The 17,024-nt window shown below is 30.6% G+C and overlaps 1 protein-coding gene across 4 annotated transcripts in view; it reads left to right on the top strand.

Moving 5' to 3' along the window:
- The window catches only part of LOC134721305 (L-fucose kinase-like), a 46,094-nt gene that overhangs the window by 325 nt on the left and 28,745 nt on the right, over positions 1 to 17,024 (top strand). For 3 of the 4 annotated variants that reach the window (XM_063584193.1, XM_063584192.1, XM_063584196.1), the window contains exons 2-12: positions 1,662 to 1,739; positions 2,614 to 2,765; positions 3,843 to 3,893; positions 4,250 to 4,375; positions 4,764 to 4,836; positions 5,184 to 5,278; positions 5,950 to 6,030; positions 6,779 to 6,898; positions 8,140 to 8,317; positions 9,715 to 9,854; positions 10,116 to 10,277. In XM_063584193.1, coding sequence (XP_063440263.1) covers positions 1,664 to 1,739; positions 2,614 to 2,765; positions 3,843 to 3,893; positions 4,250 to 4,375; positions 4,764 to 4,836; positions 5,184 to 5,278; positions 5,950 to 6,030; positions 6,779 to 6,898; positions 8,140 to 8,317; positions 9,715 to 9,854; positions 10,116 to 10,277 — 1,254 coding nt within the window. In that variant the 5' untranslated portion in view covers positions 1,662 to 1,663. Of the gene's footprint in view, positions 1 to 1,661; positions 1,740 to 2,613; positions 2,770 to 3,842; positions 3,894 to 4,249; positions 4,376 to 4,763; positions 4,837 to 5,183; positions 5,279 to 5,949; positions 6,031 to 6,778; positions 6,899 to 8,139; positions 8,318 to 9,714; positions 9,855 to 10,115; positions 10,278 to 17,024 lie in introns of all 4 variants that reach the window. The other variant, XM_063584195.1, reaches the window with a different exon arrangement.

Genomic DNA, 17,024 nt, shown 5'->3' with positions numbered 1-17,024 from the left:
AGTTTATTTTAGTTAAAAAAAATGCTATGATAATGGCTTTACATAATGATGGCAGATTTTACAATAAGAAGGAATTATTGTTTTTTTGTATCCATCAAAAAAGCAATTGCTGAAACTGTGAAACAGACTGTGTAATGGAGTAATGCATTATGTTATTGAATAAAATGTGTCTTTCTGAGTAAATAAAAATAAAAATTACTCTGTGCTTGTGTTTTTTGTTAGAATAAGAGGGTTTTCAATTTCAAAATATTGGACATGGAATAGACATCATGACCTACTTTACTGACATCCAGCTTATTTGGAGTGGAATTTTGAAGTATTATTTATAAGTTGAGCCTTATCACATGGACTTATATTTTAATAAAAAGTCTTCTTTTGTGTTTTAATCATAACTTTAAGGCAGATTTTTATTGGTAAAGGCTAAAAAAGGTAATTTAATAATATTGTTGCTAACGTCACGTCTTTTCCGTCCATTGTGGTATTTTCTTGTTGGTTCTCAGACAGGCAATTGTAGTTATTTTTATCCCGGGTTTTATAAATAATTGAAAATAGCAATCATATTGAATTTGGATGACGTAAGGGGGTCAAAGGACTTGAGGAATCAATATCATTGGCTGTTTTATTTTTTGCGAACGTTACTACTTGAGGTTTCCGTCCAAATCAGTGTCACGTGAGCAACATATATTTAGATCTGTAACTCTCCTGTATAGGAGTTACGATATCGCCCTTTGCAGAATTAGATTCGGAGTCAGTTCCTTCACATGATGGGGTAGCAAAGAAGGTTAGTTGTATGTAATATCTTTACAAGAGGACCTTAAATGTATTCCGTCCATCAAAAAGACGTTCGCAACAAAACGTAATGTCATGATAGTAGATGTTGCTAATGTTACTATTACGAATTGGTTTCATGTGTATTCATTTGATATAAAGTACACCTGCAAATGACATTCTGTATATTTAGAAATTCTAAACCAGACTGTACAATTTTATTACTTCAGGCATATATTAAACATCACTGTGTGCATACATTTGAACTTTTAAAGATGTTGTTGCTCATGTTACATGTCCAAATGTCGCTAACGTTACTTATTTTTGTCTCCGTCACGTTAGCAACATGAAAGTAGGAGACAGAACACAATACTGTAAAATCTGCCAGAACTAATAATTTCTTCACAGATTTTTCTCACCAGTGGGAGTATTTTTCCTGTAAAATTCAAGGTTTCCTCTTACAGATTATAATGTAATAAAATTTACTGTTTGCAATTTGAATTGCACTGTTCAGGGGTGTTCAAACTAGTGGGGGTTATTAAAATAATTATACTTAAAGAAGTGTTTTTTGGTAGGAGATTGACAAACATGATTGATACTTAAACAAGTGATCTTTATGTCATTATCATAGTTTCAATATAAGGTCATCACCTCAAATGACCTGGTCATCCTATCTACACAGATGTTTGATCTGATAATTTTACTAACCCTGGATCATTAGTATTCTATATTGAAAGCTACAATACAATTACTTAGTCTAGTGATTAATGTGTACTTCTTAAATAGGTGATTATTGAAGAAAGACAACCTTTATGGGCATAATGTTACTTAAATCAGTGATTTAGAAGACTTCATAAACGACATTTAAAAAATAAAATATATTTTCTTCCCAGAAATGACAGCTAAAGTGAATTGGACAGCGATTGTTCTGACATGTGCTAAAAAAGAATGGGGAGAGGCAGTTCAGAAAGGTAAATTATAACTGGACTGGCAGCAGGTAAAGTTAGATCTACTGTATATTTATAAATATCAACAGTTTATCTTTGCAATTAGAAAAAGGACAAATTAAGTGGATTAAACATGAGACATACATTGTATCTACATATATATTTATGTTCTGTACTGTACATGTATATCATAATTAACATAAAACTTCATATGTTAATCACTATAATTGTACTGTTAATATTGTATTTTTCATTGATTTGTTTGAAAAATCTTTCACATGGGCTGAGGATACATTTACACGTATGTACCTGAATTAGGACAGGTGCAAACCAATGCAGCGGGTTTAAATGTTTTAATAAGAGCCAACCTTCACCTACACTGGGTAGTCTAATATCACAACTTAGAAAAACACAATATAAAATATCTATTGAAATGGCTGAACTCCATCAAAAGACATATTGTCAAAAAGTAAAAAAACAAGTGAATAAATTTGATCTAACAGTACATGTATGACACAATGTAAATAAAAAAATAATAAAAAAAGGGGTTAGATGTAAAACAGTATCAGAAAAACAACCATAACTTTGGACAAAATCCTGCCAAATAAAATTACATACACAGGTAATTAAAAACAATTTTGTTGAAAGGTAATTATGGACTAGAAAATATTTTGTGGGCACCAATATTCGAGGAATGAGGAAAAATGTATTTTCCTTGATATTATATTTGATTGTTTTGCAAATGTCCATGAATAATAATGAATCGACAGTATCTGGAATAATTTATTATATCGTAATAATTATGTAAATCCAATAAATTTAAGTGTTTCACCAACAGTTCTGTAATGCATTTGCATTACAAATCATCTAAATATATGTGTAAAATTTATTTGAACAGAACTAGAACTAAGACAGGCAAAAGGATATATAGACAAAGATGTCATTTTATTGACTGTTGAAGATCCAAAGAGTAATGTTGGCAGTGGTGGAGCTACTATAAATGCCTTACTGACAGTAACAGAATACATCAGTGCAAAACAAGGATATTCAGTAGGTATAATGTAAACAGTGTTTAGAACTAAGTATATTGCAGTAAGCAGGATAGTTCTTGTTATATGTAGAACATGAAGATATATTGTATGCAGTGTAGGGAATATTTAAGTGTATAATATAGAAATAAAAAAGATGTGGTATGATTGCCTTTTAGAAAACTATCCAACAGAGACCAATTGAAATAGATGTTGTCTCCCTTATGAGGGACATTAATTTTTATTTACAATGGAGAGCTAGCAGAAAGGGCAAATTTGCCTGTGGGTAATGTGAGTAATCTTTAGGGTTTTCAAATCTTTTAACTACATTAATTTGTTCTTACGCTAAATACTTCTGAACACAGAAATATTTTTTCATGAAATATTAGTTTAACTGCCGAAACATCACTTTCAATTCATCATGCTTTGCATTTGCAAAAGCCAATTTTGTCTGGTAAAGAACCAGTCTAAGATTGACAAAGGGAAGTAATTTGTTTAAAAAGTGTGTAATAACAGAATCAAATCGGTAATTGGCAAATGGACAATTGACTTAATAAATAATAATTAATAATAAAAAAGAGAGGCAGAAGATATCAAAAAGAGGCAATTAAACTCAAAGTCCAAAATAAACTGACTATGCCATAGCTCTAAAAGAAATAGAACAAAAGACAAGTAATAGTATACAAAACACATCATAAATATTAAATACTGAGGAAAATGAACCCCACCAAAATAAGGGGTGACCTCAGGTGCTCAGGAGGGGTAAGCAAATCCTGCTCCACATGTGACACCCTTAAAGTTACTCCTATAAAATATATTAAAAAAGGTTTATCAAGTGTTAAAACATCATGTAATAGCAAAAACATGCCAATTTCAAATTTCCATTTTTTTTAAATTGGAAATGCATAGAATCTCCTGGGTTACCACTTTATGCTCTACTTTACATTTGTATTTAAAATTTATACTATGTATGTTAATTTATTTGTATATGTCTCTATACTATTGTTCTTTGGTTTACGAGAATAAATCTTGAAATTACAGACATATTCTTATCATTTCCCTACTGCTTTTTATTGTATTTTTGAAAATTTTATTAAAGGTAATAAACAGTGATGTACTTCAAGATTCTCACATACTTATTCTTCATAGTGTAAGTACACAATGTAAAAAAAATATACTTTTATGGTCACAGTTATGGAAAAAAATATTATATTTTAGATTACTTCTAGAATAGGCACTTGTAAAGTCTCTTTTGACAATTCTTACCAATTTTGAAATATAAATGGCCAAGATAGATGAGAAAAAATAAAGGTTCAAAGGTTATTTTTAAGAATAACTTGTAAAAATATCTCGGAAGACAGTATTTTTTTTACTCCAAATATTTAAGAAAAAGCTGTTTTGATTTTATAAAGCTTCATAGTTTCAAGGAACTGGAATATTTGTTAGAAACTGACACTTTCCACTGAAATATGATTCAAAATTTTTTAAATTTATTTTATTTTTTAGGGCAGACCCTATCCCTATGATCCATGCGGTAGAACTTTTATGGTACTTCCTGTCAGCTATACAAACCCAGAGTATGACGGACTTATAACAAATGTAGACTTACTCATTAAAAATATATCAGAAAAAGTGAGAAATATTATGATTTAATTATATAATGACAGTAAATGTAGTGAATTAGTGGAGGAGACATTTTTATATATGTAAGTCATCCTAAACTGCTGAAAGATTTCAATGAAACTTTCACAGATTTGTCTTGTCTAGCTGTATGTTCTATACCATTTTTTTCTATACTGAAGTTACTGTCTATACAACTGGGGAAAGAGAGGGGGGGGGGGGGGGGGTGTATGTAAGAGCTCTGCTTTCAGTTTTCTTGTTTTCTTTAAATTGAGGTGTTCAAAATGACAGCACAGGTATATCAATATAAAATATAATAATGGAAACTGAAAGCTCTTTTTGCCATAAAAATGTACAAAAGTGATCACTTATATATGATCAGTTACAATAACTTTTTCAGCTAGCAGTTAAATCTGGTCCTGGACTATGGGTGTCTAGTACAGACATGATCTTGTCTATACCTGACAATGCAGGTTTGTTTTTCATTTTATTTGATATCCTTTCTTCATAGTTTTAACTGTGATGTGCTGTGAACAGTAAAACAAAATTTTCTGTGTGTGGTTTTTGTTTTGGTTGTTTCTTTTAAGTTTGCAATGAGTATGTACCACCTAATTTTGTCACATTTTGGATGAATGATAGAACATATGCTTAATGACCAAACATCGCCTTAAAGAATTGTGTGACATTTAAATTTAGTATTTTCCGTTGTGAATCAGGATCCTTAATTTTTTTAAGTAGGGCTGTCCCAATGTTAATTTGGATCAATTTGCATAGATTTTTTTTGGACAAAATATTACATTCTTTCTTTCATAAATTACAGAAGTTCCATGGAAGCCTTGTGATGCATGTGCCATAACAGTTCCTAGTACTCCTAAATATTGTAAAGATCACGGAGTGTATAAAATAGACAAAGATGTAAGATTATTGTAAATCAATAGATTTAAGAAATTAAGTAACATAATTTTTGTCCTGCTTCCAACATATGTAGAAGAAAGTAAGACATAGTTATGCTAATCCAGTGGTAATTACAAAAATATTCTATATAAAAGTTTAAATTTTAGAAGTATGAAGAAAGACTATGTATGACCCAGTTACAATATATGAAACTGCTCATTTTATACAAAGTTCTGATACATCGTTTTGTTTTAAAATATGCCCATTGTCTTCTACTTCATTTTCATGGTTTAATGACTGCTAGAAAAAAAAAGTTTTCATTTTGACCACTTACATGACTTATTAATTAAGAGTGTTAGGACAAATATAACTGATATATTCATTGCAAGATCTACATGAATATCAGACAAGGTTCACCATGACTACATTTCATAGATCTTTAATCAAGATTAAGTTTTTATGGTCTCAGAAATAGGTTAACAATATATTTGGTGCATATTTCTTGAACTCATGTATTTGTCATATATTGAGCAGTTGTCAAAACTTCATGTTCTTTCAACAAAAAACAAAAATGCATTTACCTTGAAACATTGAATAAAAACATGTTAATAAGGTTTTTCACTGTGTTTCACTATTTTGACTCATTATTAAATGCTAAGAATAAATAATCATGTTTGAATTTTGATTTACAGGGAAATGTAGGTGATATATTATTCCAAAAAGATATTGGTAGTCTTGAATGTTGTGAAAGACCTGATGGTAAAGTTCCTGTGGTAAGGTTTCTAATGGATAGGTGAATTGGTTTGATTGAAGATTATGTTATACACCCTGACAGTTCACATTCTAACTTTAAGCAGCCAATGAAATTATCATGATCAACTAAACAATAAAAAACAAATGCATACATGAATGATATAGTCAAAACAAGTTAAGAAGATTAGAAACAAGTCATGTGTTGAATACTATATAACCATGCAATGTGTAAAAATTAAATTGAGAATGGCAGTGGGGAATGTATCAAAGAGTCTGCAACCCACCCAAAGGGCATAAAACAGCTGAAGGCCACCAGGAGATCTTCAACCCAATGTGTACTAGTTAAGCGGAAATAGATGTCACACTCCCTTACTCCCAAAAAAAATACATATAATTGAATCAAAATTAAATAAACATACAAGATTAAAGAAGTTTTGGTTTTCTTATCTTTAAAACAGATTGACACAATTGAGAGGCATTTCCTCAATAGGATAAATACAGACAAATAAGTTCAAGTTATGGTCGTGGAAAATAGAAAATTTTCGTGAGAATAGTTAACATCATTAATATTAAACAAAGATCATTAATATTAAACAACCAAAACAATCTGTAATGCTTTGAAGCTTTAGAGTCATACTTTATGGCAATACATGTACTGTATTATTGTTATATTCCTGAGGTATCATGACAAGTGTAACTTTAACGGTGCTGTAGTGTAGAATCTGTGAATGTTTAAATACTTATCAAGTCTATATGCTGTAAATTTAGGTGCCATCAGTTGTGTACTTTAGCAGTGCTGTAGCTGGGAAGTTACTTAGTTTCTACATGAAGCCTCCACTTGATGCTTGTACATACATGGGACTTGATAGTGGTGAACCACCTATCCAGGTAAACCTTTCATGAAAACAAAGCCACACATTCAAATGCATACAGTTGACATAAAACTTATTCATGTTATTCTGAGGATATTATTCATTATTGTAATTCTTGAATACTTGCTTGTTTTCTGATATATATGATTGATGGAGAAAATTTTGTACTGTTATTGTTATAGTTCTATAAGAAGTAGTTAGTATTAATTCAATCATAACTGCTATTTTGATTTGTTATTTTATAAAGGTAACACGATGGATATATTGTTTTATTATATAACTAAAGAGTATGATTATTGTGGGCAAATGGGTCAACTTTTTTAATTAATTCTCCATAGGCGACAATGGTAACGTTTTCCTCCATTGCTCAGTCCATATCGTTTACTTGAACGTGTGTGATGGCTCATATCGAAGCTGATACATTTATACATGTCTGGTTAAATTTTTGGGGTGGCAAGTGAGATTTCTTTTTTCGCAAATTGCTGGACCCCTGAAGATGGTGAAAAATGTCACTCTCCACATGAAATAATCCCAAAATTTTGATCATAAAACTCAATAAAAAAATTGTCCTTTCTAATAATTTATTTCAGGTCAAATCTACATATTTCTTTTCTCATCACATCAGCTCTATAAAACAGTTCTTATTGTTCATTAATGTCCATTTTTAAAATCACAGCATCCACAATTGTAAGGGCGGACTAATATTGTTTTTTAATTACGTCATCTGAGTTCCTCATCTCAAGGTCTATTAGGGATCCTGACCCAAATAACATTGGTCTCCTCAGGTACTCTACACGAGACCTGTATGTTGTAAGTCAGCACTCTAATGGACTGAGCTTAAGAAGTCCTTTCTAGCTCAAGTGCTTATGACTGGCTAAGTATCTACTACTAAAGGGAAGCAATCCCATCTCAATTTTTAAAAATACTTGTTTAAGTGCTGTTCCCAAGTCAAGAACATTATCAATTATCGCTATCTGATTTCTTTATATTAGTATGTGTTATATTCATTAATGTAATGATGGTTGATATTTTAGTTTGGTATAAAATTGATACACATCTTATCTTTTTAGAAAATGACAAATAGTACAGCCATTAATCAATAATTGGAAACTGTGTGTTGACTCTTTAATGTATTCTTTACTGTTTAATTTTGTTTTTTGGTAGCTGTCTCATTACCTCCGTGTGTTCACATATTCCCACATAAAATAATTCTAAGTAGAATTCTATTTCTTAGCTTGAGCTCACAATATCTTTTAGCTATCCCTCTTTTTCGATGTGATGTTGCCAATGACAACAGAAGCTACAGAAGTTGAATTTGTGTCAGGACAGAAGTCAAGAAACCAAGGAGGAGACAAAAACTGTGAGATAGAGAAACTAATGAGGTCAGCAAGGTCATTGCTATGGAAAGAACTAAGTAGTACAAATATTTATACCTGTAAGTTGAACCATTAACAACTAACATACCAAACTTCATCAACTACTCAGCAATTAGAAATGTTTTAGAAATTAGATTGGATTTCACCCTTTGGTGCTTTTTGATTAAGGTCAAGGAACAGTAAATGGGCTATGTCACAGATTTTGCTAATTTGCATACAACCTTGGCTCGTTGAATTACAACTAAAAATCGAAAAAATAGTACATATATCTCTTTTATTATCTGAAAAATTGCAGATTGATTTCTTTTAATATGGTTGAATATTTGTATAGAAAGCACATAAAATCGGCGAAAAACCTTCTAAAATTTGTCTTAAATCGCCAAATCTCTAATTCTACTCCATAGATTTAACTGAAATCTGTGACAAAGCCCATTTACTGTAACTTGACCTTAAGACAGTCATTTCTTATTGGTGAGATTTACAAGAAAGGATGAGGTTAATTTGAATATTTTGCTATATACTTGGTCTTTGAGTGGATGGTATACCACAAGCGCATAATTTCACTTTTCATACACAAATAGGAGATGAACTTTCAGACTAATGTGTCATATGAAAATGAGCATAAATCATATCAATTTGAAGGAAGTACACCACAAATTCATGGCCAAAAAAGTATCACTAGTCATTCAGCTTTTATATGATACCAAAAATAGCTTAATAATCTACACATTATGAACTTTTTATGTTAAATATGTACTACTTTCTGGTATCTGCTTTCTGTCATGGCCTGAATTAGTGGTGTTGTGCCCAAAGCCTCATTATTAAGGGGAGATAATTGAATATAAAGATGTATTTGATTTGTAATATGATTTTGGGCCTAGTGCAACTTTCTTAGGAATCATAATATGAATTCAAGTAACATTCCACAGAAACATAGAACACTTTCAAAGATACACTTGGTTCAAAATAATTCCTTTAGAATATTAAAGGGGAGATAATTGAGGTTAATGATTTTGTTTTGTTAGTACAACTCCTTTTAAACCATCATATGGAATTTAACCAAACTACATACAAAGATATTTCAGCATATAAAGATTTCCATGAAAAAAAAACATATTTTCAGGTATTGTAAATTGAAAACCGATTTCATTTTGTGAATTTTCAGACAGAACTAGTACTAGGATGTTATTGTTCTCCTCTGTGGAACCCTCAAAACCGTAAATAATTTAGTTGCATTTTATTTTTACTTGTATTTTTTTAGACACAAGCTGCAACTTGTTTTTATTTCTGACATTTGATATACTCTTCATAATTGTATGTATTTTTTTACTGTTGAAAATGTATCAGTTTAGAAGTTTCATGTCATCCTTGGCATCCTATTTACATGCTTACTCTGTATAACTAGTGCCTGGTATAATTAGCTTAAGAAATAGCACTCACTTGATTTTTATTTCAGGTATGATAGAAGAGGGATCATTTCATTACCTAACTAACACAGTTTTAAACCATAAATATCAGATAACAGCCTGTCCTCTGTCTGACAATTTCCCAAAGAATGAGCTAACCTGGAGCACGTTTACACATTCCTATAAACAGGTATTTGTCCTTGGAAAATTGGAAAAAGTTCAGTTGTCTTACAAAGAGTTTGTTCTTGCATGATTTTTGATATGATGAATTATAACTTACTGTATTAGTAAATTATGTATTTAAAATACCCTTGTGTACTAAACCTGGAAACACTGACTTTAGAAGGATTTACTTATTCTATTAACACAACTTTTGGTTTTGATGTTTCTAAAAATACAAAAAAAAGCCAAAAGAATTTCTGTGGATTTAAAAAAATACTTATTTTCACAGGCTGGAGTAAAGGTTGATGAAGAAAGTAGTGTTGTGAATTCTGTGTTGTTAGGAGATGTAGAAGTTGGGAAGAAATCTGTTGTATGTGGTTGCCACATTAGTGGACGGGTTGTTATACAGTCTGACTCATTTATTTCAGGATTGAAAATAGAACACTACCAGGTAGGTGTAAATATGTTTATGGAAAGATTAGAACTTGTTCTAAATCTTTACTTAGGCACCACCCTCCATAACAACAGGACAGGTTACCTACTGTTACTAAATGTATTCACACTAAAACATAGTTCCCTATGGTTCTCATGTATTTCACATAATACACATATAAACTGAAAAAAACTGGGTATATTATTGGAGCAGTTCATTCAAGAATGTATGTCATTAAGGTGTGTTGATGTACAGGCTTTTTTAAAAACATTTTGATTAGGTAAGTGGGTATTGATTCAACTAGTATGATTAACAACTGTCATTATCACTAAACAATCAGAGACAAGGTGGACCTTTAATTTCAATGCCCCACCTCCTAAACTGCCAATCAAATTGACCACATTACCTATCAACCTCAGTCTTACATAATTACACTTATGACTTATATCTTTATTCTCATAAACCAAAGTACAATGGTACAGAGACATATACAAATAAATTAACATAGTATAAATTTTAAATACAAATGTAAAATAGAGACATAAAGTGATTACCCAGGAGATTCTAGGCATTTAATAATAATTCTTATAAACTTGCACAGATTGTTTAGTTCAGACGAGTTGCTACTATTCATTAGACTTTGAAATTTTAAAATATTTGGTCTGTTTATAAAATGATGCTTTAGTAGCCGTTGTCTACTATCGTTTATTGTCGAGCATTTTAAAATATAATGGAACTCGTCGCCAATGTCACCGGAATTGCACAAAGTACAAATACGATTATCTCTTTGAATGTTTTGCCATCTACCAATTTCGATAGGAATTTTTGTGTTCAGCGTTCTAAATCTACAAAAAGAAGCAATATTTTTGTCATCTAAAATATCAAAGTAGGTTTCGAAATTTATACTATTTTTGAATAATTTATAATTTAGAGCTTTTGGAGAATTCTGTACAGTAGCATACCATGTCTGTCTGAACTGGTCAGTTAATCTTAATTTAACAGTATCATACAACCAGTTTTTACTTATAAAATATTTAGAGTTCCATATATTTGATAGTCCACAGTTATCAAGCACAGATTTTACATTCTTACACCAAGCTATATTTCCATTATAACTACCAGTAGCAAGATTGTATAGAATTACAGGAAGTTTCTTATTTTCCCCAGTTACAAGCTTTTCCCAATAATTTATAGTACGTAATTTAATAAAAATATCAAGTGGGAATCGGCCAACTTCCCCATATATCATATAATCATGCGTGGATTTTTTAAGATTAAGCAGTAATTTACAAAATTTTAGATGAACACGTTCTATAACAGAGGTGTTACCCATTCCCCAGACTTCACACCCGTATAATAATATAGGCTTAACTACTTTGTCAAATAATTCTAGTTGACATTTAATATTCAAATTATGTAATCTCCCCTTTTTTAGAATATCGTACATAGCTCTTGTTGCTTTATCAGCCTGTGCCTTTTTTGCTTTTGTGAAACTTCCTGTTCTAGAAAATAATACACCAAGATATGTAAATTCTTCAACAATATCTAACTCAATATCAGCATATTTAAAACTAACATTTTGTAGTGGTCTACCTTTAGAAAAAATTACTATTTTGCTTTTCGGAACATTGACTTTTAATTTCCATGTTTCACAATATTCCTTTAAAGCGTCTAATTGTTTTTGTAGATCTGCTTGTGTTTCTGACAAAAGTACAGTGTCGTCTGCGTACAATACAACAAACAGTTTTAAATACATACAAAGCTCGTTCTCTATTTGATCTGATAATGATTTCAAACCATTTATATTTTTGTTCTGAAAAAAGCTTTCTAAATCATTTAAATAAATAGAAAAAAGTATGGGAGATAAATTTTCTCCCTGTCTTACACCTACATTACATGGAAAGTAGCCTGAATATTCCCCATCATTAAAAATTCGTGATTTCACATTTTTATACATATTAAATATAGTGTTATACATCTTCCCATTCACTGTATGTAAAATGAGTTTTGACCAAAGACCAGATCTCCAAACTGTATCGAAAGCTTTAGCAAAATCAATAAAAGCACAAAAAAGTTTTTTCTTTTTTTGTCTCAGTAATTCAAATAAAATATGCAGAGTAAATATACTGTCTATAGTGGAATATCCCTTTCTGAAACCAAACTGGTTTTCGTTTAACAACAAATATTCTTCCAAAAAGTTACTCAGTCTTAAATTCAAAATTGACGTAAAAAGTTTACCCATACAGCTTAATATAGTTATTGGTCTGTAGTTTTGGGGATCTGACTGGTCACCTTTGTTTTTATAAAAAGGTATAACATTACCAACAAGCCAAAGTTCAGGCACTTTTCCAGTATCAAATACAATATTAAACAGTTTTACATAGATTGGCATAAAAATCTGAGTGGTGCTCTTAATATATTCATTAGTGACGAAGTCATCGCCACAAGCTTTGCCATTCTTGAGATTTTTGATGCATTTAAAAATTTCATTTTCCGTAATAGGACTGTTTAATAACAAATTAAGTTCGTTATTTTCATCTATAATAGTTTCTTCACCAGCGTCAGGATCTGACGAATTTAAATTTTTGAAAAATTCAAAAAGTACATCAACAGGAATATTATTCCTTTTTTTTTCTTTATACGAGTTTAATATCTTCCAAAATTCTTTAGAATTACTATTTTTTAAATTATTCATCTTTTTTCTCATGGCTTTTTTATGCTTATTAATAGAAATGTTCATTTGCCTCTTATATTCACGTTCTGTATGCTTCATCTCTTCTCTTTTTAAACATGTTTTATTGTATTTATATCTTCTTTTTGAAATTCGAAAGCACCGCCTTTTTCCCCAACATATTTGGTCAAACCAAGGTTTAATAACTTTTTTTCGACATTTGTTTTCATGTCGTTTATAAGTGAAAGATCCAAACACCTTTTCGGCTGAATCCAGCATTAAACCATTTACAGATTCAACTATTTTATTAATATTTTCTTGAGCCAGTATACTGGTATTCAACATAGTTAAATCATTATTTAATTGATCGATTTTATTTCTATCGATATTTCTCAAAAATTCGGCTTCTTTTTCACAATCCCATTTTTTGAAGCCTTTTCTTTCATGACATGCCAAATTGTTTATTAAAATGTAATCGCATTCGACGATGTTATCAATCGAGTTGAAGACTAGTTTACAGTTCAGAGGCGAATGAACATCGGAAAAAAGAGCAGAAAAATCAAGTACAGACATATTAACAACACATGATAACATATTATATGTACAAATAAAATAGTCAACCACACTAGACTGGCGACAAGTAAATAAGCCTTCTTTATCGCCATCAGCCCTTCCGTTTAAAATAAACAGATTGTTATTTCTGCACATTTCTAAAAGTAGATTTCCAAAATGGTTTTTTGTCTTGTCGCAACTATTTCTAATACGTGACATATGAAACTTGTGTAAATTGTTTGAAAAATCAATATTAAAATTATCTGAAGTGTCATGATTGGTATTTGTTATTTCATAGAAGTCTAAATTGGCAGCAGTTCTGCTGTTAAAATCACCAGTAAGCAAAATAGACTCATGGTTAGCTGAAAATTTTAAAAATTCTTGTTCAAGTATATTTATTGAATCTGGTACCTTATAAGTAGAATTTTCGGGTGGTATGTACACTGTACCAATCATAACATCTTGTTCTGTTTTTAAATAATTGGCTGAAATTTTAACCCAAAATACTAAATTACTATCTGTTTCTATTGTTTGCACATAACTTTCTAATTCATTTTTATATCCAAATGCAATACCACCTGATTTGACTTTTGATTTAGTTTTTCTATTTTTCAATTTAAAAGTATAACCTGGTATATCAACATTGTCAAAATCATCAGTTTTTGTTTCTGTTAAGCAGATAAAGTCATAACATTTAATGAGTTCTATAAATTCGGGATATTGCATTCTGTTCATAATCCCACAACAATTGAGCAACAATATATTTAAGACTAATGACCTGTTAACATTTTTAGAATCTTCATTGGGATCCTAACTGTCTGGGTTGGGAGTCGAAGATATGCGTCGGCGTCGTTTCCGGTTTTGATGGTGGTCCGGTGTGCGCATTTGAGATGTGAGACTGTCGGTAGGTTCAATGTCCGAAATTTGGTCGTTGTACATTTCACCATCTACATACAAAATGTCTCTAACTAACTTGACAGTGTGTCCTTCTTCGCGTTTTTGTTTCATAACTGGGTATAGGCTTTTGCGTGCTTGTTCAATTATGTCAGGAAACTGTTGATTAACACCAAAAGGTTTTCCTTTAAGCCTGTACGTATTTGAAAGCGATCGTGCCAGATCTTTGTAATATAAAAATCTGGCCACAATCGGTCTAGGGAGTCCGCGTCTACCTGGTTTGGCACCGTATCCAAATCTGTGGACATTGCCGAATTCTATCCTGTGTGTTACATGCATGTAAGAATTGCTGTATGAAATCTCTGATAACTTCTTCAGTGTTTTCTCCTTCGGTTTCCGTCAAACCAGTAAAAACCAAGTTATTCTTCATTGATCTGCATTGAAGGTCAATAACGGTGCTCTGTAGAATTTCGTTTTCTTGTTTTGCGTTATTGACAACTGTTTTTATTTCATTTCTCAGCTCTAAAGTGTTATCTGCAAGGTCATTTGCTACTTTACTAATTGATGATTTAACCGATTTTACATCTTTAACGTTGTTTTTGTGATTAACCTTGAAATCGTCCATGAAGTCGCTAATTCTCTGTAGGTTATTATTAGCATCAGTTTGAATTTTCTTCATACTTTTAACTTCTTTATTTAGTTCAGTGTGATCATGTTTTAATTGGGACATTTTTCCGTCGTTGCTATCACATTTACTTTTTAAATTTTAAAATTTGACATTCAGCTTCTGCATTTTTTGAGTTCATTTCTGTGAATTTGGTTAATAGATTTGTCAAAGTTCTGTTCATTTGATTCACTTGTGACATTCCCTTTTCAATAGTTGTAAGTCTCTCATTCATACCTAGCATTAATTGATAGACATTTTCTAAAGTTACAGTTTGTTCGGGTTGCCCGTATAGAACATCTCTGCTGGTATTTAACATTTGGGAGGTATTGACATTTTCTTCTTCCATTTTTATCCACTCGTATAGAGCCTCAAATTGCTTTGCGACACTTGACTACAGTTCAGTTTATTGTCCAATACCCCCGGGTTACAGGTAGATGGTAATATGGTCTCTGGATTTTACGTATGTTATGAATGAAAGAATATATCACACAAATTTTGAAATTAAATCTGAAAATGTCATTTTCTATTACTAAATCAAGTAAATTATCTGGCCGGAAGGTCCCACAACTAAGCATAAGTTGAAGCATCTACGAATTATCCATAGTTACACATCATAAATAGCAAATAATTTGACTTATCTGAAGAGCGAAAATTCGTACGTCTCCATTTTACATTCATACTCTCTCTCTCTCCACACAGACTACTCCAATATGCATCTAATTCTTAATAAACAATTACTTGACCTCATAATTGAATACACAAATGTGTATATTATATATTTGATATTTATAAGGGTGATAGATTTATTTATTGCAAATTACTTTTGATCTACATTACATAATGTGATTCTGTAAATTATATCTGAAAGACAAATGATTAATGGATTAATAAGATCTTAAAAAAGAAAATATGAATATATATAAAAGGTATTCAAGTATGGCCTATAATTTACTTGATAAATAGCCAATAATCATCTGTAATTAATCAACAATTTAAATTAGTTCACTTTTTTTTTTTAATCAGGAATTGGCTTGAAACAGTTTTAAAATTTTAAAACTTTTAATTATAACAAACCATTGTTTATTTCCCATCAATCATTACATGCATTATGTCTATTTTAGTCATTTGAATTTTTATTAAAAGTAAATATATATATATTTGCAATCAATAAAGAATCTGCATTTCAATAAAATAAGTTTTTTAATTGGTTTATACGTTGAAAAAGTACATTTTCAATGCCCTTTGTTGTAAAATACTTGAAAAAATGATCAAAAGGCACTTTAAAACATTTTATCTTCAATGCCATATAACTTCTGTTTCAACTTACAAAAGGCTTCAAAACAATATTTTTCGATTTTTTTTTGCTGACACTTTAAAGTTTTTAGCTGTTGGTCTAGATTTATGTCTTTCAAGGATAGTAGGTAACATTTACTAGAAGAATTTTTTGGGTTTTTTTTAAAACATGTACAGAACCGGCAACATAATTTCCATGAAATATAAACTGCAGTTTAAATAAAATTGTGCAAATTTAGAGACCTATATTTAATTTGAGCTCATTTTATCCTCAAACTGAAAACGCAAGTTTCGTTCTAAAGACAAATGCAATTTTCAGCAATAGTGCTTTATGAATGTTAATTTTTCCCCACCATACCTTAATATGAAATAATTCATACTACTGTTCTAATCTTTCCATGAGTGATATCCATCACTTTGATTAATGCACAACTTTGAATCAAAAAGACTTTAAGAATATTTGAGAATCCTATAGCCTAAATTGTATAAACTTTAAATTTCTCCAGGTTTAGAAATATTGATATTTAGTCCATTTTAAGTATTATTTATAGATACCCTTTACAATGTTTCCAATTTATGGATGTATGTATGAAACGGTAAAAAAATACTTTTTCAAAATGAGGTTGGCAATAGGAAATCTCTGATATTCCGAATACACAAATTTAGATATCAAAATTGATAATTTCAG

The sequence above is a fragment of the Mytilus trossulus genome, chromosome 6 (assembly GCF_036588685.1).
Source record: "Mytilus trossulus isolate FHL-02 chromosome 6, PNRI_Mtr1.1.1.hap1, whole genome shotgun sequence".
Taxonomy (NCBI): Eukaryota; Metazoa; Mollusca; class Bivalvia; order Mytilida; family Mytilidae; genus Mytilus; species Mytilus trossulus.
This window is presented reverse-complemented; position numbering and strand designations above follow the sequence as displayed.